The 22881-nt window shown below is 52.5% G+C and overlaps 4 protein-coding genes across 8 annotated transcripts in view; 2 read left to right on the forward strand and 2 right to left on the reverse strand.

Moving 5' to 3' along the window:
* Positions 1-198: 198 nt before the first annotated feature.
* Positions 199-6847, forward strand: MANEAL (mannosidase endo-alpha like). 2 transcript variants are annotated; one of them, XM_027059612.2, is made up of 4 exons: positions 199-881; positions 2135-2244; positions 3113-3189; positions 4319-6847. In XM_027059612.2, exons 1-4 carry the CDS (start codon positions 332-334, stop codon positions 4953-4955), a joined length of 1374 nt encoding a protein of 457 aa, XP_026915413.1. In that variant the 5' UTR covers positions 199-331; the 3' UTR covers positions 4956-6847. The 2 variants fall into 2 exon arrangements, with proteins under 2 accessions (XP_026915413.1, XP_014925811.1); XM_015070325.3 differs by lacking the exons at positions 199-881; positions 3113-3189 and having other exon boundaries at positions 2174-2244.
* YRDC (yrdC N6-threonylcarbamoyltransferase domain containing) lies at positions 6570-10699 on the reverse strand. The gene is made up of 5 exons (XM_027059613.2): positions 10308-10699; positions 9598-9712; positions 9354-9473; positions 7803-7945; positions 6570-7493 (listed from the first exon to the last, which is right to left on the reverse strand). Exons 1-5 carry the CDS (start codon positions 10697-10699, stop codon positions 7421-7423), a joined length of 843 nt encoding a protein of 280 aa, XP_026915414.1. The 3' UTR covers positions 6570-7420.
* Positions 10692-11971, forward strand: CC1H1orf122 (chromosome C1 C1orf122 homolog). 2 transcript variants are annotated; one of them, XM_027059615.2, is made up of 3 exons: positions 10692-10825; positions 11051-11252; positions 11496-11971. In XM_027059615.2, the coding sequence occupies exons 2-3, from the start codon at positions 11205-11207 to the stop codon at positions 11589-11591; spliced, it is 144 nt and encodes a 47-aa protein (XP_026915416.1). In that variant the 5' UTR covers positions 10692-10825; positions 11051-11204; the 3' UTR covers positions 11592-11971. The 2 variants fall into 2 exon arrangements, with proteins under 2 accessions (XP_026915416.1, XP_026915415.1); XM_027059614.2 differs by having other exon boundaries at positions 10823-10958.
* Positions 11972-12085: 114 nt separating this feature from the next.
* The window catches only part of MTF1 (metal regulatory transcription factor 1), a 45811-nt gene continuing 35015 nt past the window's right edge, over positions 12086-22881 (reverse strand). For 2 of the 3 annotated variants that reach the window (XM_053211706.1, XM_053211708.1), the window contains exons 9-11: positions 21726-22309; positions 19118-19181; positions 12086-17846 (exon numbers count right to left, since the gene is read on the reverse strand). In XM_053211706.1, the coding sequence (XP_053067681.1) occupies positions 17419-17846; positions 19118-19181; positions 21726-22309 (1076 nt within the window). In that variant the 3' untranslated portion in view covers positions 12086-17418. The remainder of the gene's footprint in view (positions 17847-19117; positions 19182-21725; positions 22310-22881) is intronic. The other variant, XM_053211710.1, reaches the window with a different exon arrangement.

The following is a 22881-nucleotide window of genomic DNA, read 5'->3' on the forward strand; positions in this document are numbered from 1 at the left end:
GGGCCGAAGGGAGACGAGTGCTTCGTGAGCCACGCCACCCGACTAGGCCCCTGCTCCTTTGGCCCAGGGCACTAGCAGTTCTGCCACTCTTCGCGTCCGGTTCCCCCTCGACTCCTGACCACTTGGTCTGCGCCGCCTGCATTCTCCGTGTGCCGGGCCCGCCCGCACTGCGGGGGAGAGGCCGGGAGCCGCCCACGCCGCGCTCGGTGCTCGGCGTCGCCGTCTCCCTGGGACGCGCGCGGGCTGCACGACGCGCGGGAGCCGGGCGGGCAGCCATGGCGCGGTGCGCGGGGAGGTAGCCGGGCGGGCCACGGGGAGCGCAGGGGCCGCCATGGCCCGGCGGCGGCGCCGCGCCTGCATCGCGCTGTTCCTGGTGCTGCTTTTCGCCTTCGGCACGCTCATGGGTCTGCGCACGCTCAAGGCTCCGGACGGACTGCCGGCGCTGGGCCCGGGCCTGGAGCTGGCGCCCTTTGAGCGACGCCCGGAGGGAGTCCCCGCGCCCGCCGCCCGGGCCCCGGCCGCCCCCGCCGCGCCGCCGCCTCCGCCTCCGCCGCCCCGCACTGCCGGCCCGGGCAGCCCCCCGGGCCCGGCCCCCGCGGAGGCCGAGCCCGCCCCCGGGCAGAGTCTGCGCGTCTACTCGGACCTGCACGCCTTCTACTACTCCTGGTACGGGAGCCCGCGGCGCGAAGGCCACTACATTCACTGGGACCACGTCATGGTGCCGCACTGGGACCCCAAGATCTCGGCCAGCTACCCCCGCGGCCGCCATAGTCCTCCCGACGACTTGGGCTCCAGTTTCTACCCGGAGCTGGGGCCCTACAGTTCTCGGGACCCCGACGTGCTGCGGGAGCACATGACCCAGCTTAAGGAAGCCGCTATCGGTGAGTGCCCCCCACCCTCGGGCGGCCCTGTCCCCCAGCCTCGCCCTTCCTCGTTTCCACGCCACAACTCCCACTGGTCCTGTCACCGAGCCTCTGGTCCCACTCACCCTTCTGCCTGGCTTCTTACTCCCTCCCTTCTACTTTCATTCAGCGCTTACCACGCGGCGCCGCCCCTACCTTCTAGTGTTAGGTCTCCCCCTACTCTGCCTTCTGACCCCTTACAATAGGGCCCTTTTGTAGGGCAGAGCTGCTGGGAGGGCCAGTGGAAGAAGGCATTTGCTCCGAGCTGTCCCAAGGAGGGACAGCAAGGAGAGGGAGCAAGAGTCTTCCTGTCTCTTGGGCTTCTAGTCTTGGGTAAGTGAGGCCTGGGTATCCTGGCCCTGCAGGAGTGGGGTTCCGTGGAGTCACGCCTGGGATGGCCTCAGCTTTCACACCAGATACAGGGGTAGGGCAGCAGCCCTTCCTGTTTTTGCTGGCTGCAGAAAGTTTGCCCATGTTGTATGATGGACCCTGCTCTGTTTGCGGGGGGGGGGGGGGGGGAGGGCGGGCAGCAGCTTTTCATCAAGTACTCTGCTTGAAAAGAGGTTCCTGGGAGCCTCTTTTGTAGGCAGGTTCTGGTGGGGAGGCTCATTTCTTTCAGATTTTGTCACTGAATTCTGCTGGATTTTACAACACATTTCAATTTATCTAGAGATGGCTAGTGAATGGGGAGAAATTGAATGCCAGAGACAATGAGGGGAGGCATTCACAGATAAATAACACAGAGGCCATCCCTCAGGATCTTACAGTCTAGAGAGGCAGATGGTCGAGGCAAACGTTATTTCCTGTGGGAAGAATAAGATGACCTCGGCTTGGGACTCTTCTCCCCGCGGGACCTTAGATGTGCCCCTTTCCTCCAGAGACAGGACTGTGGCTTCCAGATGGGTGTGGTGTTATGCACCCATTTCCCTTTGTTCTACTCCTTGGGAATGCAAGCGAAAGCCGAGTCCTACTCAGGCTTTTGTCAGGCTCCTTCTCGGCCTGGTGCGCAAAGGTTCCCGCTGCCGCCTCGCTTCAGCACCGCGGGCGTGGACAGCTCCAGGACGCTAGGCTCTGGGATCTGATCTGCAGGAAGTAAACCTGGCCTGCCAGAGCCCCCCCGCTCAAGGTTTCAGGCAGAAACCATTTTGCAGTTGGAGATAGCTTGTGAGGAAACACATCTGCGTCGCATGGGTACTCTGTGTCTCTGAAGTAGCTTCTGTGTTGTGTCTCAGGCGTCCTGGTCCTGTCCTGGTACCCACCTGGCATGGCTGATGATAACGGGGAACCCTCAGATGACCTGGTGCCCGCCATTCTCGACACCGCCCATCAGTACAACATCCAGGTGAGTCTCCAAGAAGAGGTTAGGTGCTCTTTGGCCCATTCAGATTTCCCCTTCTCTGCCCGCAGGGTTAGTTCTTGGCATTAGCCTAAGTATGGCAAATACACAGCAAGTGTGGGTGTTGGGGGTGGGGCTCTACGAAATAGCCCCTGTCACTCTTATTTTCTTGAATTATGGGGGAAAATGGGGAAAACTAAATATAGGAGAAATGGGGGATTCAATAAATATCAGATAGAAGTTAGGTTGGAGAGCCTGACTCTGGATAGAGGGCAGGCAAGGACCCAAATGCGCCCAGAAACCCAACTCCAGCCTCAGACCCCTAGTGGGAGGCAATGCTGGGCCTCAAGGCGTAGAGTACAACCCATGTTCTTGGCAGGCAGGCGCGCTTTCAAGAGGAATGAATGAGCTGAGTGAAGCATGTCCGGTTAATTTCTCCAAATGAACCAAATAAGTCATTCCCCTCTCTGGTGGCGAAGGAAGATAAACAGCAGAGAGGAGTCCCACTCCTGTTCCTGAGCCCATCACTGACATGTTTAACAGATCATAGCATCTCTGTCCATCAATGCAGCTTCATTCAGCATCCTTCTTCCCAGGGTTTCAAGCAGCTAATGCCAATCACGTGGAACTGGCATGTGAGCTTTAAACCTATTAGCCATTCAGTCACAGTCCATCCAAATGGTTCCCAGATGTCCTGCTGTGGGAGTTGGGCAAGCTTCTTGCCCGTTTTCTTGGCCCTGAGGGCAGTGGCTGCTTTTATCTCTATTATGCCTACAGTTGTTGGGCCCTCTCCTTCAAGCCTTAGGGGAGCATGAGCCTTATAGGTTATGGCCCCTGGGCAGATACTCACCGGTATCTCCTCTGTCTGTGGCAGGTGGCCTTCCACATCCAACCCTATAAGGGCCGGGATGACGTCACTCTGCATGACAACATCAAGTACATCATTGACACGTAAGGCTGCTGTGGGGCCTGGATTCTGGTGGGGATCAAAATGGGGGTGGGACTGAAGGTTTAGAAAGGTAGGTCAAGGCACACAAGGGCAGAATGCTTGTGTCCTCAGCAGCTACTTCACAGTAGACAGTACCGGGCCTTGGGGTCAGCAACTTGGGTTTGAGTTTTGATGCAGCAGCCTCTAATCTGTGATCCGATGCAAGCCTCTGAACCTTTGAGTCTTGTGAGAGTTATGTGAGTTAATATATATGTGAAAGTGGCTTGTACGGCGTTTGCATGTATCATCCACTTATTCAGAAAACAGTTGAGTGCCTTCAGGTGGCCAGGCACTGTCCTAAGCCCCGGTTGTATGGTAATGGGCAGGACTAGCAAAATTTACATTCCAGTGTGCTGAGGCAGTGAAGCGCACAGCGGTTACACATGAAAGATCAAATTGTGACCCATACCCTGAAAAAGCAATTGAGAAAGAATAAAGCAGCATATTGTGTTAGAGAGCATGCCTGAGGATGGGTGCTATACTTTAGAAAGAGTGGTCAAGGGAACCTCTCTGAGGAAATGACATGTGAGCTAACTAACACCTGAAGTAAGAGTCAGCTCTTCAGAGATCTGGAGCAGGCAGAAGATTCCAGGCAGAGGGCTCTCAGATCCAAAGGCCCATGATGGGACAAGCCTGATGGCAGAATAAAAGGCCAGTGTAGCTGGTGTGTAGAGATGGGGTTACAGCAGGGACGGAGGTGGGTAGGGCCAGATCAAGTAGGAGGGGGCCTTGCAGGTCTCAGTACTAAGAGCAATCAAATGTGATTAAAGAGAGTGGATTGTAGGGAGCCAGCAGTGGGAGCCTGGAGACCGGTTAGGGGGCTGTTGCTGCAGTATAGATGAAAGACAGGGGGTGGCATGGTGGAGGGCAAGGAAGTGAGGCTTGAATACAGGATCTCTGAGGCTGGGGACGGGTGGGGGGTGGAAGACTGGGTTCTTGCTTAGAGGCATGATGACGCCAACTGTGGGGCCTGGCTGGATCCAAAATTGCACTTGGGCATCAGGAAAGATCTAACCCATGGCTTGTCCTACAGCTGTACTGGCTGCCCCTCTTAGGCGGCCAAGTCAAGTTCTTCTCCCTCTTGCTCCTCAGGTATGGCTCCCATGCTGCATTTTACCGCTATAAGAACAGCATGGGCAAGAGCCTCCCACTCTTTTATATCTACGACTCATACCTGACGTCCCCTGAGGCCTGGGCTCACCTCCTGACACCCAATGGGCCCCACTCCATCCGCAACACCCCCTATGATGGGGTCTTCATAGCCCTGCTGGTGGAGGAGGGCCACACCCACGACATCCTGGCTGCCGGATTTGATGGCATGTATACCTACTTTGCCTCCAATGGTTTCTCCTTCGGCTCCTCCCATCAGAACTGGAAAGCCGTGAAGAACTTTTGTGATGCCAACAACCTCATGTTCATCCCCAGCGTGGGGCCTGGCTACATTGACACCAGCATCCGGCCCTGGAATAACCACAATACTCGGAACAGGGTCAATGGCAAGTACTATGAGACAGCCCTGCAGGCAGCCCTGACGGTGAGGCCCGAGATTGTCTCCATCACCTCCTTCAATGAGTGGCATGAGGGCACCCAGATCGAGAAGGCCATTCCCAAGAAGACGCCAACACGTCTGTATTTGGACTACCTGCCTCACCAGCCCAACCTGTACCTGGAGCTGACTCGCCGCTGGGCAGAGCACTTCATCAAAGAGAAGGAGCAGTGGCTGATGTGAGGAGCCTGCCGACGGCCACGAGGTGCCAACGTCCTGGCCTCACCGGAAGGTGTCGCTGCGTGGGGCTCAGCTGAGGTCATGGGCACTCGCCGGTCTCCAAGTCAGCGGCGGGCCGCCTCTGGGTGGGCTGTCAAGCCTGGGCCCACGTGGAACAGAGCTTGTTCCTTGGGCAGGTGGTGCCGGGGTGCTCTGCGGTGACAGGAAACAAGGCAGGGTCCCAGAGGGAACCACAGAGGCTGGCGGGTGACTGGATTTAGCCCAGGGCAGCTCCATATCCTGTCCCGACACTTTAAAATAGTCCCTCCTCGCTTGGAACTCAGCAAGTTGGTGTGCAGCGGAGCCACCAGGTGACTGCTCTTCGGAGGGGCCAGGGCTCGGGGCTAGCACATGCCCTGCTTCCTCTTCAGCCTTCCTCCCACAGCACCTGTCTTCTCTAAGTCAGGGAACCGGATTTGAAGCTTCCCAAAAGGGAAATTCTAGATTGAAGCCCTTCCCGGTAGACTCCTGAACCCAATGATCAGGAAACACCCCTGAGCATTCATTCATTCATTCAACACACACTAATTGAGCACCTTACTATGTGCTAGGCGCTAGGGAGGAACTTGACCTGGCAAGGTCCTTTTTCTTCCAGAAGCTTACAGGATCCAGCTTTCCTTCTTTGGTGTGGCCTTGTAGCTAGTGCCTGAGCACAGTTTCTTTTTGCAGTTTTACCCAGCGCTGGGAGTTGTTCTTTTTCCTCTAAGAAAATACCTCTGTGCTCCAGAGCCTCCATTTCCCCAGATGACCATTTAGCTCCAGGGAGAGGACTAGGGCCCCCCCCCCTCCGCCCCACCTCCCTTTAGCTGCCTAAACTGAATGAGGCCCACTCAGTCGAGCCATTTTCAGTGCTACTGTGATTTGTATCAATTAAATACGACGTGGTATTCTCAAGTAAGCATTCTTTTTGCTCTCTTCGAGACTTCCTGAATTCTGAGCCCGCCCTCAAATTTCGTGACAACCTGACATGTGGGATCGGCTGGCCAGCATTGGCACAACGAAGAGTGAGAAATGAGAAGTTTAAACACGATTTTTAGAGGGGATATGTAACCAACTAGTGCTTATTTACAAATAAACTAATGTGCTATAATTGTAGGAGCCCTCAAAGTAGACCCTGGGACACCTCCTTGGCAAGACTTAGGAGCTACTTGGAAATATGTGCGTTACTTTATGGGCTCAAGACTGAATCCCAGTACTGGGAATGGGGTGCAAGGTGCAGGAGGGGAAGAAGCGGGCCTATGGATTACCACAGGACCCCCGGCTCCAGTTAGGTCATGGATACTGAATGGCACCCGATGGATGGAGCAGATCAGGACGGGTGAAAAGGGTTGGATGGTGACCTGTAGTAAGTTACAGAAGGGAGAAACTAGGAGGCTTCATTCCCACATACACAATTTGGAAAGTTCTAAAAGTACAGCAAGGCCAGGGGCCTGAAGCAGCAAGTCTCATTCGTTGCTGATGGCAAGGAAGCTTGATCAGTTCTTTTGAAGGTGAATCTGTATCAAGAACCAGAAAAATGTTCATACGCTCTGACCCAGTAATCCTCCCCTACGGAAATAATTCAAAAGAAGAAGAATAAACTATTTACAAAACATTTTCTATTAATGAAAAACAAGGTTCAAATACCCAAGAATAACTGTTTAACACTTGGTATTCACATGAATAAAGATGCAGGCTGCTGAGTAGACACTGGATTCAAATAAAAGTGTTATAGGTATAATTTGTTATAATTTATTTTATGAATAAATACAAAAAAAGCCACTGGCTGACAGAAATAGTAGAGATTTGCTTTCTAGTATTCTCTAATTTGGACCTCCCCGCCCGCACCCCTTGCCAACTGAGCTCACTTCCCACAACTTGCCCAAAACGATGGCTCTTCCTGGCATCACAGCACACCATACCACCGGCCTCACTGGTTCAGAGGAAACCGTGTGTGGCCCGTGGCTCAACAACCTTTATCCTAATCTGGTTCCAGCTTCAGGTGCAGAAACACATGCCTTTGGTCACTTGAGACGTTCCAACAGCACCAGCTGGTGCACTGGCTGATCTGGACCTTAAAAGCCACCATCCACCAGAGGGGAGGCTCTGACTAGATTCCAAGTCTGTTCTTTCAATGTTTCAAACATATCTTTTAAGAAGAAACTTATTAGGACAAGGCCATCCTAGGAATGTGCTCAAATAAAGTGTCTAGTCAGCTTTTGGCTGATATGAAAGTACAGTTCATAAATATGACCTCCCCCACCAGTGTGAGACAAAATCAGCAGCTTCTGGGGCCTGGTCTACAGGGTTTAGAGGGACACACTGCCTGAAAGCGTCAGACTAGTGATGCTGTGGCCCCCGTGGCCTCTGTGAATGAGGCCTTGTCAGTCACCAGCGAACAGACACACAGTGTCCAGCACCAGTCCTCGGGCCCTCCCTCTTCCCGAAATTCACGAGCAGGATCCGTGTGAGGGGAGCAGCCCGTACTTCTGCTGGAGGATGGCTGTAGTTCTCTCCAGGGCACTGAGGAGGAAATGGAGGGCAGTTAAAGTCTGACTCCTCAAAACCCTGAGCCCACCAGAGCATGGTGATCAGCTCTTCAATAGATCATTGACGAATCCTTTGAAATCTGAAAAAGCCAGCAAACACCGGCAAACTTAGTCCCCACCTCCATCCGCCAGTCCTTCAAACCTGCTCATTCCCCTCGGGACAAGATAGGAATGACAACCTTTATTCTGCCGAGGACTTTTTTTTTTTTTTTTTTTTTTTTTTTTTTTTTTGCACCTTCCAACCCCCTTCCAATTCTATCCCCATGCCACAGCAAAGACTCACCAGCCTGGGCGGATGATGCCAAACTTTCCAGGTACAGATAAGTCAACCACAGTTGAGCCCAGGCGATACTCAGAGCTCTGGCCATCCCCGATTGGTCCCCCATCAATGATCAGGGACAGCTGAGGCCAGAGGTCCTGGAACTCCTGAGAAGAAGGAGAGGAAGACCATGTACGCTACCTCTGGCGTCTGCCATGACGTCACGCTGCACCCAGAGTTCATAAGAAAGCAAAGACCGCACACTTCTAAAACAGGAGGCATCTTCCTCTAAGCAGGGAAAGGAACCTCATGCAGTGAAGGTCACCTGTGCCAAGGACACTGCCTTAGCGCCTGGGATACAGCATCCTGTGAGGTGTGAAGCCCTCCTAGGTCGGTGCCTCAAGTAACACCTGAAACTCAGAGAAACTCTTTCTGTGCCAAGAGGAGATGCCACACAGAGCTTCTGTTGGGGATGTATAAATACAATGACTGGAGTCCTACCTAGGTAGGTGTCCAAAGACATGGGGGTCTACCCTGAGCTTCCGCCCAAATTTCTATGTCACCACATTCAAGTGACTTTATCCAGGACACTCTGATTCTGGATCTCAGGATCAGTAGGGTAAGGGTACGGAGAGGAAGACAGGTGGATTCTCACGTGCATGCCACCAGCACTCAATCCTTAAGGGGCTACGGGAAGGATGCCCCTCCAAAATCTGTGGATTGAACTGTTAACTGGGTTAGAGCATCACCCATTCTCCCCAGCACTACCACTCACGAAAATGCTGCAGTGGTGGCTAAGTCTGGGCATTTGGGTCTTAACTACCAGCTACTGTGTTGGTTGGGTCAAATGTTTGCGGACAAGCCAAGAATACCCCCACCCCCACTGCCTCAGGCACAGCCACGGGGACCAGGTAAAGCCTGCAGTCCCAGAATAAGAAAGGATGCTGAGCTCTCACCCTCACTCTCTAGGGCCCCTGACCGCACTCTGTTTAGGTCTGGGCTTGGGAAACCCCAGTACTTTGCTATGTTTTACATTTAAGTTCTGTAGGAAAAAAAACGTGTGGTGGCATTTCTGTGTGTTCTCATTTGTTCTAAAGCCATGCAGTCAAGGCAGGATTAGGATAATCCTTTCTTTGACATGGCTATCGGCCGAGGTAAAAGAACAGGGTCAGGAGTCCCTGGGACAAGTGACACAACCTTTCAGAGCCTTAACTTTCTTTACAGCACTAATGTAAAGGCTTATTGCCTAACGACATTTTCAAACTGCTACCGTCAAAAAAATGGGGGAGAAAAAAAAATCACTTACCGTAATATTTCTTATTACTAAAAACACAATAGGAAGAAAACAGCAATTCTCTGCCTCACCTCTCAGACTTTTTAATGAAACCTTTTCAAGATCCTTTAATTTGATCCCCCCACCCCCACCCCACCCCTGCCAACCAGGCCGACTTCCCACCATTAGAGCAAATGGGTGTCTCCTGCAGGTCATTCCAGTGAACCATCAACCCCACAGATTCAGAGCAATCTGTGTTTGGGCTGGTGATGTTTCTGCGGGGAGGACTGGGAAGCTCTTACCTCCACGTTCAGAGAACTGGCCTGGGAGCTGAGGTTGGCACTGGTGAGAGCAAGTGGCCCCCCAAACACCTGAGCCAAATCCTGTATGAAGGCATGGTCAGGAATCCGGATGCCTACGAGCTATAAAGCAAGGGGAGAGGATCATCAAAAAGGGTGAGACGGGCGGGGAGTGGGTCTGGCCTGGATCCTAGTGAAAGCCAGATGGCAGGAGTCTGGGGACACAAGAAAAGCAAATCTGACTCACAGGAGTAAAGGGGTTCAGATCCTTATTAAGCTCCTCAGAGCGTTCCAACACCAGGGTCACTGGTCCTGGTAATAAGTCTTTCAGGAGCCCCTCGGGTACTCTCACATGGCAATACCTGGAAAACAGAGGGGACACAGATCCATCCAAGAATGAAGGGTCGCTGCTGGTCCTATTCCAGACTATGGACAGATCTAGAAAAGGGGACTCTTGGGACTACGATGAGATCCGTCTGTATTCCCTCTTCACCTCCCTGAGAGTTTGAGACGCTGGGCTCCAGAGGAGCACTCCCGGTTTGGGGCCCACATGCCTCTGGTCTCTGAGGCTACAACAGCTGAACCGTTATCACGCTCCATGTTTCATTTTCTTCAAGGCATCCCCCGCCCCTACTAAATTAAGCTATCGTGTTTGTTTCCTTTTTTTTTTTTTTTAAACCATGGGCGTCCCTCCCCTTCCCCCCCCCCCCGCCCCCCGCCATTATCACAAAAGCGCCAGGAGAGTAAGGACCCTGACTGCCTCGTTCATCGCGGCGCCCCAGCATCTCGTTCAGACACTGGAAGACGTTAAGTGCTCGATACACATTTCCAGTTCCGGATTCCTGGGTGAGCCTGGACAAGCCCCTCCCGCTCTCTGCGCCTCAGTCTCCCAAGCCTGTCACCGGAAGCCCCTCCCGCGGTGCCGCCCTCAGCGGGGCCGGGTCGGGGCGGCCTCACCTGTAGACGTCGGCCACGCGGCCCAGGCAGACGGCCAGCGGCTTGGCCTCACTGCGGCCCTTGAGGCGATACACAGCTCCCAGTGCCGCCGAGCAGCTCGCCGAGCAGGCCAGGCCGTACAGCGTGTCGGTGGGGACGGCCACCACGGCGCCGGCGCGCAGCTCGGCCACGGCGGCCCGCAGCGCCTCGGTCCAGCCGGCGCGCTCCGGGCTTGCGGCCCGCACGGCCCCGCTCCCCGGGAGCCGCAACAGCCGGGCCCCCGGCGCCGCCGGAGCGGGGCTCGGTGGGCGCAGGAGGCGGCCCCTCCGGGCGGAGCCCCCCGGCCCCTCGCTCAACCCCACGCTGGCAGCCACCGCGGCCCTCAGCCCCCTGCACGGACGCGCCGGAGACATCCGCCCGGGCCCACTTCCGGGAGGAAGTGACGCGCCCAGTCAGCTTCCGGACGGGGAAGCTCGGCCCCACCTCCACGCCGGGCACCTTAAAGGGACCGCGACCCCCAGGAGGACTGAAGGAGACCGGTGGGGACGGGGCGGGGCGCAGCCTTGCGGAGCCCTAGCCCAACGCTGGGGAGGGGGGCGGCCGAAAGGGGGGCGGTGGTCGGGCCGCGCAGGCGGAGATGGAATGGGGCCCGGGCTCAGACTGGTCACGGGGGTGAGAGGGGGCCCGTCGGGGCGGGGGGAAGGGGCTCGGACCCCGCGCGAGCGCCGGCCCTGACCGTGTGTCTGTCGCTCTCTCCCGGGCAGGGAGGCTGCCGGCGTGGACCGTGGGAAGGCGGGGCTGGGGCTCGGCGGGAGGCCACCCCCGCAGCCGCCCCGGGATGAGCGCGCCCAGCAGCTGCTGGACGCGGTGGAGCAGCGGCAGCGGCAGCTCCTGGACACCATCGCCGCCTGCGAGGAGATGCTGCGGCAGCTGGGCCGCCGGCGCCCGGAGCCGGCTGGTGGCGGGGTCAGTGCCCACCCCGGGCTGGGCCTGGGAGGTGGGGACTGCCCCGTGGCTGGACTTGCTAAGCCCTAGCTTCCCCTGGAGGGTGGAAGAGTGTCCCCACCGCCTTACCCCCAGCCTCCTTTCATCTGGGCGAGAGGCTTTGAAAAAGTTAAGTGCTAGCCGAATGCCAAGTGGCCATATCCTTGCGGGGCCTAATCCAAGGCCTTTCCTCCCAGCCTCACTTTTCCTTTCTGTTCCAACCAGAACGTCTCAGCCAAAGCCGGAGCGCCTCCCCAGCCAGCTGTCTCCGCCCGAGGTGGCTTTCCAAAGGATGCTGGCGATGGAGCTGCGGAGCCCTGACCATCCCTGATGGGCGCCCTGACTTCTCTCCCTCCCGGGGCTGGTGGCTGGACTCTGAACAACCCCCTTCAATAAAGGGGCCAGTCTTCACCAGCAGTGGCTGGTACTTGGCTCTCGGCCTGGGGTGGCCGCTCTGCTAGCAGCTGGGTTTCACTCCCACTTCATCCTGGCTGAAGGCAGTGCTGAGCTTTGAAATGTAGCCAAGGAATACCCAGTCTGATGACCCGGATTTGGGCAAGACCAGCAGTGCTCTCCAGAGTGGTCTGACCTGCTTTGGGGGATCCAGGTGGTGTTACATGTCCATTTCATGCTTTGGGGGCTCCTAGCCCCACCAAACACTTTTAGCAGAGCCTTGATTAAAAGGAAACCTGCAGACTCTCCTGGTGACCGACCTTTCCTTTCTGTCCCCTGAGACTCAGCTGGGGAGGGGGGAAGTGGTTGAAAATTGTCAACCATGGGTAATGTTGGGAAGAAAGGCCACAGATACTACCAGATTTAAATAAGCATTTAATTAGGATTTCATTAGTATTTAATATTGCTTTCTCAATTCCAAAAAGTTAAATTTTCACTTCTTAGCAGATATCTTAAAGTACAATATTAAGTTTATACAAAATGAGCAATTAAGCAAACACCATTATTTCACATTCTTCAAAAATACAAATTCATATTTACTCTTTTTTGGGTTTGGAGGTTTCTTCCTTTGGAAGTACTGAACCTGTAACGTTTTCATATCGCTCAGTGGAAGTCCGTTGTTCCCATGTTTCACCCTTAAGTAAATTTGATAGGCTTTTACACAATCCAAATAAAACCATTTGAGATTTTAAAAACTGTCACCAAGACCTCCGGCCAATGACTGGTGTGTGTCAAAAAAGAAGGCTCTCTGTGGGTCTTGCCTTTCCTGGCCAGGAGATGGGAGCCAGAGATTCAGCAAAAACCTATTTCCAGCCACCTTCCCCAAAAGGGACTAGGAGGAGTTCACAGGGAAAGGGAACAGCCACCTTGAACTCCGACCCCCCACCCCCACATTCTCCAAAAACACAGCAAAGGATGTAGACTGTTGAATCAAACAGCGCCCTGGGGAGGCATAAGGACATGGGAGAAGGGCAAGAGAGGCCTCTGACTTGGCACCACTATGAGGATAACGAGGATATTGCAAAAAACACCCCTGGGTTTTGGTGAAAAAAGGTTTTATGAAAAATTTTCCCATAAGAAAAAGAGTAGAAACTGCATTGAGCTGAGAAAGTGACACTACATTATCACCCAATTTTTGGCCCAGCAGGCACACCACCAAAAGGGCAGTGTGTGGTTTTAAACTTTGCTTCCAGTAAAAAAGCTTGTACTATGTACACACTGACATAAGATCCAGTTTAATTTGCATTTTTCAGTGCAGACTGAGGAGAACCTCTGGAACAGGAGTAACAGTGAGAAATGCCCAAACAGTGATCATCAGCTTCCCCAAAGGGCATGAGAGGAAACATGGGACCCTCTCCCTGTCCCCCCCAAAATATGCAAGAGGAAACAGGCTAAACTGACTACCAACCAGAAATATGCAAGATTCAGCTTTGTCGCCTCCCGCCCCACCACCCGGTATTAGGGAATGGACAATTTCCCATCTGTGTCACAGAACCATTTGCATACTGATCTGTGGAAATCCTTCTGCTTTGGCTGAAGTGTATTTCAAAACTTCTCTATTCTACAGTAGCCTGAGAATTGAAGATAAAATGGGGGCTCGGGGGAACAGGAGGGGAATGTGGGGAAAAGAAGAGAAGTCGATAAAGCAGATCAGTAACAGCTTTGTTTACTGGATTTAATGAAGGCTGGAGACCTTTTTTCTTAGAGAGCCAACATGGGCGGGCGGTGAGGGGAGCAGTAGGGAAATGGCTCGTGTTGCCCGCTCCCCCACTACCACCACCACCTCCCCAACATAGTTCAGATTGGAAAATGTAAACGCTAGCAATACTGTTGCAGTTCCACAAACCAATGGTTTCAGTGACTCCGGAGAAGTCTCTAAGACTGAAGACAACGAAACATGATTACAGATATAAAAGTCTAGAAGGTGCCAGGTTCTACCTAGGAACAACCTGTTCCTTCCTTTCAGGCATCACTTTGTAATGGTGAAGGCGGGGCAAGATGGCAAGGGACCAAGAAGTGATGAAAACGGGGCCTCAAGTCAGCAAAGGAAAACAGGACCCGCAGTTCTTCAGAGAGCCTGAGGGGGCGCCCTCGGGCACACAGGGAAGGCTTGCATAGATAGAGCAGTTGCTGAGAGTGCATACTAGTGTTTCCCTATAGACAGCCTCACAGTACAGGGCTGATCGAGCGGAAAAACGCGGCCGGGCCAGGGCCACATGGGACAACGACCGTCAAGCTACACATATTGCACCAAGGTAAGTGCTTTTCTTTTCACACCTCAATTTAACTTTTTATTCTGAGCAAAAAATAAAACTTTGTGGAAAGTATATATATGTATATATATATATACACAAAAGAAATTGCAGCAATCGGGTTAAAGATAAAATAACCTAAAGTGCTTTTTATTTTATTATTTCTTTAATATACCAATATGAGGTTCTGCAAACTCATCCCTCTGGACACATTCAGCATTATACAAAGTCTCTCAGGAAAACCCACCCACCCTCCATTATCCCCATCAATCCACTGCCTTGACCCTGAAGGTAAAACTCCAATCTATTGACTTTCCCAGAGGTGGGGGAGACAAGTCCCTGGCTTCTACCCAGAGACGTCTTCACACCTTAAGGCCCCTCCTGGGCTTTGTACCATGATCTCCTTCTAAGGGGGAAGGGGTGGAATTGAATAAATGACACCAACTCGTGTCACCAAACTGGTGATGCCCCACAAGGCTGCCAGACCCTGCCAGGAGAGGCAGGGCCATCCTCCCTCAATGTCCCACCCCCCTGCTAAGGCAGTTTGGGGGTGCCAGCCGGGTTCCCACCCCCTCCTAGGTCCATGAACTCCAGTCCTTGGTGCTGACCACACCCTGCAAAGGGCAGTGGAACTGGAGATGTGCTAGTGGGAGCTGGAAGAATCCATCTACACGGTGGCAATGGCCAAGCTTACCAGGGGAAGAAAGAAAGCTTGGTTTCACCTGCCCGAAGTCTGTAGCCCTCCCCTAACCTCGCCACAGGTTCGTGCCTGGGTTTGGAAAACGCACTCTTCGTGAAGGCCCGTTCTAGCTCCACTTTTGCCGGCGGCCCGCTCTCCTCCCAGATCCCTGGCACAAGAGGCCAGGCTTGCGGGAAGGGATGGGGTGGGGGGAAGAGCACGGGAAGAGGAAGGGAAGACGGCCTGGCCTGTGGGCGAACCTGCTCTTCACAACCACTCACTGGCATTTTAAGCACATTCCTGATTTTTCAAAAGCTACTTGGCTCGGACAGTCCCGCTTGTCATTTTGAGTCACCCTCAAAAGGCAGATACTTCAACTAGAAAAATCTGTCAGCCTAAATACTGTTGTTATGATGCTGCTTCATCACCCCCCAATCTTTGGAGAGCAGAAAAGCCACTGACCCTAGGTATGCCCAACAGGAGTACAGCCCTGATTAACTCGAGAGAAGCAGTAACGAAACCACGGACACTTCCAATGGCTTTCTCTGGGTTCCTGTTTCCCACTTCAGCTCCCAGGGAACCGAATCTCGGGTGCCCCTCGGATGGATATGTTGGGGAGGTCATTCGTGCCCTCCGATAGAGCTACCTTTGGGACCCCATCATGTCGTTCTGTCAGAAGCTGTAGAGAAAACAGCGCGGCTCCTGCCTCAGAGCTGCCCCTGGGTGTGAGACCTGGAGATGGCCAAGGACAAACCATGCTCAGCAACTGGTTTCCCAGGAAGATTAACCCACTGTGGTAAACAGAAGATGCCTCCTGCCTTATCAACTTCTGCTGAGAACCCACCAGCTTTTTGGGGAGGGGAGTGCAGAAGGTCAAAAAGAAATTGATTCTCCTGCCTAGACTCCTAGAATGAGAAGCCACCAGCTGCCTGCGGGTAAAGCCCTTTTCTCCTCGTGGCAGTAACAACATTGACTACCTCTGCCCTCTTATCCAACTGTGTCCCTGAAATTCTGTCAAAGGCAGGGCCTCTGGCTCCCAGATAAATGATCAGCTCCGGATACTGTCTTGGCTGGCCCTGAGTAATAAATAGCTCAGAGAACAGAAGAGTGACACATGCAGATCTCTTTACATTAGGTAATGGTAAAGGAAGGCAAAATTATGGCTGCTTTCTGCCTGACATTGTCGACTCAGAAGAGCAGTCCTGTTTGTGGACCCCTGTTCCCCGCTCAAGCAGGGAAGGGGGCTCTTGGAGGCTGAGGCCTAGTCCAGACCGTGGGCCAAGCCTCATTTCTGAGCTCAGTGAGGCTCGGTGAGCACTCATGACTACATTAATATAGCCGGTTGAGAGAAACTTTCCATTTTAGTGTGAATTGTATTTTAGGTTTTATTTTAAGAGGCAATGACTTGGAGCCAAAGGCAGACAGATGGATATAGTTCTATACACAAATCAAAAAAAATTTTTTCCCCATAACACAACTTAATGAAACATTCCAAATGAGAGAACTTATTGCAACATTTCAGGCTTTTTGGTGGAAGGGGGATTTTTTTTTTTTTATTTGTTTTGTTTTGTTTTGTTTTACCCTGAGTAGAAGATCATCGTTTTGTGGTTTTTGTTTGCTTTTGTGTATTTGTTTAGAAATCACGTGACTAAGCTGAGCAAGTCACATCCTTCTTTGCACTGTACTAGACTGTATGCAAAATCCAGAGGGTGAGAGGTGGAGATGGGAGAGGCAAGCAAAAGCCTGGCTAGAACCTGGAACCAGGACACCTGGCCTGCCAATTACATGCCGCCTCAAAAAACACCAACAATGACTTCCTTCTGATAAGCAAAATGCAGCTCTTCTGCTCTGAGGAAGAGAAAACCATTAAAGGAAGGCAGACCACCAGCCGGCAACTGGCCACAAGCCACACGTCCACTCGAGGACAAAACAGGGATGTTCCCCAAGGAAAGTCCGCTGCAATCTGCAGGGCCTGGCAACCAACCAAGAGATAGGAAGAACAGGGAAGGCAAAAACGCCGTGACACTGTTGCCGGAGCCAGCTCCGCAAACGGCGGGGACAGACAGCGGTCACCAGCTCGCCTGGGGCCGCGGCAGACGGGACATCACTGACACAGCCTCAGGCCAGGCTTTTACTACCCATTGTGCTGTAGCTGGCTGCAGGACGCCACCTGCCATCACCCTGAGCTCCGCGGACACCAAGATCAAACAACAGGACCACCTGGCCCGACCCCTGTCCAGCTCGCAGCTGTCTGCTCTGCCTTTGCCACTCCCCCCTCTGACGGAGCGAGGGTCTTGCCTTCCTCGCGAGCTTCAGCCTCAGACTCAAAAGACGCACGGGGAGGAGCAACGCCCGCCAAGCTGAACACTACTGCCCAGACCACAAAGTCCCCAGTGCCAGTGATGGGCAGCCTCACACGGATGGAAGCCACACCCTTTCATTTCGAATGTTTATGCATACGAGTAACCTTAATTTCCAAGTTCACATGACAATAAGCAAAAGTGACATACAGTGCAGCCAAACAGTTCATTTATAACTTAGCATTTTTTTGTTTTGTTTTTTTTTTTGTTTTTGTTTTTTTCCAAAGATCAGTTCCTTAAAATGGATGCTCCTGGGATATGACTAAAGAAAATACGTCTGAAAGGTGAGGATTTCAAACAGTAGATTTCTTCATCCTTCGAACTGCTGACCCCCCATGATGGCAGGCACCGCACCTTACGCTTCCGCTCCCCTCTTTTCCTAGAGGTGAGTGCACGCGGCCCTTTCACTTGGAGAAGCTGGTCAGCCCCATCTCCTCCTCCCCCTGCAGTAGTGCTTCGATGGGAATCAGATTGGACGGGGTGTCCAGGCTCTGGAGGGACAAAAACTCTGACATATCCATGGCACTTAACGTTTCTGTCTGAGGGTCTGAAGGAGTCTCTGCTTGTCTGCCTTGCTCACAGGAAGAGGGTACAGCGGAGGAGGAGGACAAGGGACCGGGACGTGAGGGAAAAGTCTGCGACGGTAGCTTCAGGCTGGGCCTGTCAGGAGGCTGGGGGCTCGGCTCTGCCGGGGATGGGGAAAAACAGCCCTTCCTCCTGCCCGCCGCCCGCTCCTTGGCAGAGTCCCGGCACGCGCACTGACACTGACACGCCTCCTCTTGCTTGATGATGATCACGGGAACACTGAGGCCGATCTGCTGTACAGAGCTCCCTGCGAGAGAGGCAAGAGAGACTGCTCCTCCAGTAGCCGCAGGGCAGGGGCGTGACGGACGGGGATACGGAGTGGGTGAGCACTGAGTGCCACGGAAGCAGGAGTGGCGGCAAGGGAGGATGCCATGCTCCAGACTTTGTTCTGCCTGACACTCCCCATCCCCTGAAAGGCAAAGTCCCTTTTCCTTGGCCACACACACCATCTAGATGACACTGTCTTTGCAGCCTCATTTCTGGCTGTTCGAACCCCCCTATACCCTCCACGCCAGCTACAGCAGATGCCTCCCTTTTTTCTGACATGTTCTTCAAACCTCCGGGTCTTTGCGCTCTTCCTTCTGCCTGAACTCCCCAGACCGCGCTGTTTTTCCAGAGAACTTACTCTTATTTCTGAAGACCCAGCGCACAGCCAGGCTGCCAAGCTGTGATTCCAGCAGGCTTCCGCTCGGGGCTGGCCCGAGGCCGGCTGGCACACGAGCTTCCTATCTACGTGCACAGAGCTGCTGCCTCCCTACGCACTGCTCTCCACACTGTGCGGGACTTGGGGCTTGAGTCCCGCCTGCCCAAGACCAAGCTCCACCGGGGCCTCCTGCTCGTGCTTGCACCCCCAGTCTCAGACACACAGTAGGTGGGGGGAGCACCCCTGTACACCGTCAGCCTTGCGTGCGCGCCCATGCTCCCGCTCTTTGGTGCAGGTATGTGTGCTGTGCACATGCACACTGAGATGAGACAGGCTCTGTGTGTCTCAAAAAAGCTAGAGACCCGGGGGCAGGAGAACAGAGTGCAAGTCAGGAGGCCTGAGAACTAGTGCTTTGGCTCTGCCACAAACTCACTTATGACTTTGGAGGGGTCAGTTAGTCGTTTGGGGCCCCTGTTTCTTAATCTATAAAATAGCTTGAGAAAAAGGAACTTTTCGCTCTGTATGAGTCTCTGACCCAGAAGCTACTTCTTCGTTACTGTAACTAGAAAAGAGTCCAGTGAATTAACAGCTGCCCTCTTTGGCATTCACTGTGAGTCAGACTTTCTTCTGGTTACATTTAAAAGCTATATCTGAAAGGAAAGAATGGTGACCCCTTAAGGAATGTTAACTGTGGTATTTATGCCATAAACCCGCTAACTTCCAATAGCTGTGAGAAGGTGAAATACTCTAATAAACAAACAATACAATCTGACAAATTCGAGGTTTTCAAAACTGGGGCAAAGCAACAATGAGCTGTGCCTCAAGGGGCCCAGAGAGTTGACTTTCTTTTAAAGTTAACACACACAATTACATACCTGTGCTACTGGCTACTGGTACTGCAGTGGTAAAAAACACCTTCTCAACTTTAGATGCTTGCTGCTGGAAAAAAAAAAAAAAAAATCACATTTACGGCCACTCAAGTATGGCAGATCTCCAAGGACCTGAAGCCTGCCCGATTATACTGGTCATCCAAGAGGACAGAAAACCCTCAGTGTTCAAGGATTTTTGCACTGAGTGATGTTTTGTTTGCGCTCTGACATGAGGTCAGTGTACTGTTTGACATTCAGTGCTGACAATGCAGCCAGCTTTGTCCCCCACTATTTGGCTGTCTCCCAGCTGCCCAATCCAGTAGGTTCCGTCTGCTCAAAGGGACCAAGGTTGCTTTGCTCAAGCTGTGGTCTTCTCAAAGGGATCCCCAGGGCTAGCTTCCCTACAAGCCCTCTGCTCCCACCACACCCCAGTACTTCTGTGAGTCTGGGAAGTTCTTTGGTCTCCTCAAGGGTCAAGCTGCATGCTAAGGACTGGCTAAGACTTCCTCTCACAGGCAGAAGAGCCCCTGTGAAGGCCCCCTGTGGCATGCCATAAGCCCTGGACACAAGCCCCGTCCCTTCTCAGTTGTTGAGGTCAGAAAAGTGGCTTCACGTCTGAGTCTCAGTTTCCTCATCTGTAAAAACAGGGATGATAACCAAAGGACCCCCCAAAGGACCCCTACAAGGGTGAAAGGAGATGATGTACGCAGAGCCTGCGGCATGTGGTGAGCCTTCAGCAAACATTGGTTATTTACATTATTACGAGGACGACTATAAAGTCATGCCCACAGTTCACCCTTCCACCTTAGTTACACTTCCTGTTACATTGGCTACAGGATTTCTGCTTTCTTCAAGTCTTATCGTAAAAAGGCTTTATCTTTTATCCCTTTAAAGGAAAAAAAAGGTGGGGGGTGCCTCTAGGATGAGTCTAGGAGGAATGTGAAAGCTTCTGGCTGAGCTACGGGAGCTGACACTATAAAACAGCAATGGAGGGGGGCCTGGGTGGCTCATTTGGTTGAGCGTCTGACTTCGGCTCAGGTCACAATCTTGCGGTCTATGAGTTCAAGCCCCGCCTCGGGCTCTGTGCTGACAGCTCAGAGCCTAGAGCCTGACTTGGATTCTGTGTCTCCCTCTCTCTCTGCTCCTCCACTGCTTGTGCTCTCTGTCTCTTAAAAAATGAATAAACGTGGGGCGCCTGGGTGGCGCAGTCGGTTAAGCGTCCGACTTCAGCCAGGTCACGATCTCGCGTTCCGTGAGTTCGAGCCCCGCGTCGGGCTCTGGGCTGATGGCTCAGAGCCTGGAGCCTGGTTCCGATTCTGTGTCTCCCTCTCTCTCTGCCCCTCCCCCGTTCATGCTCTGTCTCTCTCTGTCCCAAAAATAAATAAACGTTGAAAAAAAAATTTTTTTTTAAATAAAAAAAAAATGAATAGACGTTATAAAAATTAAAAAAAAATCAATGGTTGCTAGGGGAAAGGGGGAGAGGGAGAAGGGATGAATTAGTAAAGCACAGGGATTTTTAGGTGCTGAATCTTCTCTGAATATTATGATGGGAGACACATGACATCATGCCTTTGTCAAAACCCACAGAATGCTGCACACAAACTGTGAGCCCTGATGTGAACTATGGACTTTAATTAGTAATAATATATCAATACTGATTCATCAGTTATAACAAATGTACCAAACTAATGCAAGATGTTACTATTAGGGCAAACTGGCAGGGAGGGACGGGTAGCCAGGGAGTGTATGGAAATTCTCTGCCCCACCTGTTCAGTAAAATCTTAAAAAAAAAAAAAAAGTAATCTAAAAATAATGTACAGAAGGTAATGACTGGCACATGTTAGATCCTTAATTTCAAAAAGTGCTTAGTTAGCACAGTAAGCCGTTACACGTAGTAAGGGTTCCATATATCACAGCTGTTACTACCATTTTCATTGCGATTCGGCACTTTACCTACCGGTAATGTTACCCTTCTTTGGGGCATTTTAGCATCTTTAAGCAGAATATGTTTTTATGAAAAAGAGATCATGGTTTCCACTTTTCTGTACCCCCAAGAGTATCATGCATGGTATCTGGTAAATACTGGGCCCTTGAAATGCATTTAAGTGAATGACCACGTCATTTCCTTCATCATCGAGACCAAACACTTTTGCAGAAACTGGCTCTAGAGCAGGTCCTGGGTGCACAGACTCTCTCGCTGACTTGGCCACTGCTGTGTTTTCTACCAGACGGCGGCCCACCATTCCCTCACGTCAGTCTGACTCTGCCTTGGAGAAGAACCGCTTTCCTACATCGTTCTCGGGCCTCTGCAGTCTGTTGACTGCTGTCCTGTCCTAGAGGGTGGCATTACACTGCAGATGGAACATTTGTTCACGTGCCTGCAGCCATCCACACGGCAGTACACGAAGGCTGCTTCTCTGCTTCCCTCCTGCAGGTATCCATCACAGCACTCCCTGGATTTATACCCCTCGATCGTGGGGAAGTGACAAGAGGCCGAATTACATGTTTCAGGGCAGATACGATAACCATCTTCCTTTTGAAGTAAAAGCCTCTGAACACGTCACCCGTGTAAATACGCTTCACCCCCGGGGGTCCTTTCAGTCAGAATACTTACAATTTGTTCTTGGTTTTGCGGGGAACTGGTGGCACCATTTAATATCCATTGTAAGTTCTGTTCTCCCATGACTAGGCTGGACTGCAGGATGGCCGTGCTGGGAGTCGGGGTGATGGTTATAGTGGGATTATTAGTCAGGACAGAGTTGGCGCCCAGGGGCAGAGTCTGGACCACGGCTGGCAGGGGCTCAGTAGTACTTTGCGCTTGGGGCGGTGCTGCCACGGCTGATGCCGCCGCCGAAGCCCCAGCAACAACAGAAAGTCCTGGGACGATGGGCTGTGGGGCCTGGGGGTGCGGAAGAAACTCTTGATGATTAGCAGCAAACTGTGTGCTGTGGGGAACAGGCACTTCTGGAGGTTGTAAGAGAGCAGAGGGGTTGCCAAATGCAGCTTGCTGGGAACCAGTTCCTAGGGAGGGAGCAGGCGGAGGAGCAGACGGTGCTGAGGCTGGTAGTAGAGGCTGGGGTGGCTCGGAGATGCCGGGCTGCAGTACAAGCGGAAGAGATAAAGATGCTGAATTTCCTGTGGGTGGCGGAACATCACTGACTGACTCTGCATCACCATTAAAACTTTCAATCAAGGCAGCTGGCAAGAAAAAGAAATAGAAAGATATATACATATCCCAAGCCTTACATGAGCCACAAAAACACAGTCATTATGGCAACACCAAAGGCAGCTGAAGTCCGTCAGAGCCAGTACCTTCATTGCTAGAAGGCTGGCTTTCTGTTTTCATTTAGTGACCGCTCTGCTCAAAGCACCGGGCTTCGTGATCAGTCTCACTTTCTAAATGTGAAGAGCTAGTATAGGTTTTATCATTTAAAAAAAAAAAAAAAAGTATCCTAAGGCTTTTCTGGAAGAGACTGGACATCCTTTTTTGGCAAAACCAGTGAACACACTTTCTGACTACCGTGAAAGCTTCAGGGACAGATTTTCATTCAAACACAGAATGATCTATGCATCTGATGCTGTTTGTGGATCCTGCCCACTCACGAGCACAGTATCGCATCAGAAAAAGAAAGAGCTCTGAGCTCTCCTCGGTTTTGAAAGCCAATGAGAGCTTTTAGAGAAGGAGACCCCTTCTTCTGAAGGTCTAGGGACAGTAGGCCCTCAAGTGGACTCTTGCTGAGGGAAGGAGAGGAAAAGATGGGTTGAACAAA

Source organism: Acinonyx jubatus, chromosome C1 (assembly GCF_027475565.1).
Source record: "Acinonyx jubatus isolate Ajub_Pintada_27869175 chromosome C1, VMU_Ajub_asm_v1.0, whole genome shotgun sequence".
In the NCBI taxonomy this organism is placed as follows: domain Eukaryota; kingdom Metazoa; phylum Chordata; class Mammalia; order Carnivora; family Felidae; genus Acinonyx; species Acinonyx jubatus.

What these genes read in the sequence shown, in the direction of transcription:
- MANEAL (XM_027059612.2), top strand. Translation starts at nt 332, where the DNA reads ATGGCCCGGCGGCGGCGCCGCGCCTGCATCGCGCTGTTCCTGGTGCTG. An exon ending in GCTTAAGGAAGCCGCTATCG is followed by an intron (nt 882 to 2,134) that starts GTGAGTGCCCCC and finishes GTTGTGTCTCAG; the next exon opens with GCGTCCTGGTCCTGTCCTGG. An exon ending in ATCAAGTACATCATTGACAC is followed by an intron (nt 3,190 to 4,318) that starts GTAAGGCTGCTG and finishes CTTGCTCCTCAG; the next exon opens with GTATGGCTCCCATGCTGCAT.
- YRDC (XM_027059613.2), bottom strand. Translation starts at nt 10,699, where the DNA reads ATGTCTCCGGCGCGTCCGTGCAGGGGGCTGAGGGCCGCGGTGGCTGCC. An exon ending in ATCTGAACCCCTTTACTCCT is followed by an intron (nt 9,474 to 9,597) that starts GTGAGTCAGATT and finishes CTTGCTTTATAG; the next exon opens with CTCGTAGGCATCCGGATTCC. An exon ending in CCAGTTCTCTGAACGTGGAG is followed by an intron (nt 7,946 to 9,353) that starts GTAAGAGCTTCC and finishes CCTTCTTCTCAG; the next exon opens with GAGTTCCAGGACCTCTGGCC.
- CC1H1orf122 (XM_027059614.2), top strand. Translation starts at nt 10,924, where the DNA reads ATGGAATGGGGCCCGGGCTCAGACTGGTCACGGGG. An exon ending in GGCTCAGACTGGTCACGGGG is followed by an intron (nt 10,959 to 11,050) that starts GTGAGAGGGGGC and finishes TCTCCCGGGCAG; the next exon opens with GGAGGCTGCCGGCGTGGACC. An exon ending in CGGAGCCGGCTGGTGGCGGG is followed by an intron (nt 11,253 to 11,495) that starts GTCAGTGCCCAC and finishes TGTTCCAACCAG; the next exon opens with AACGTCTCAGCCAAAGCCGG.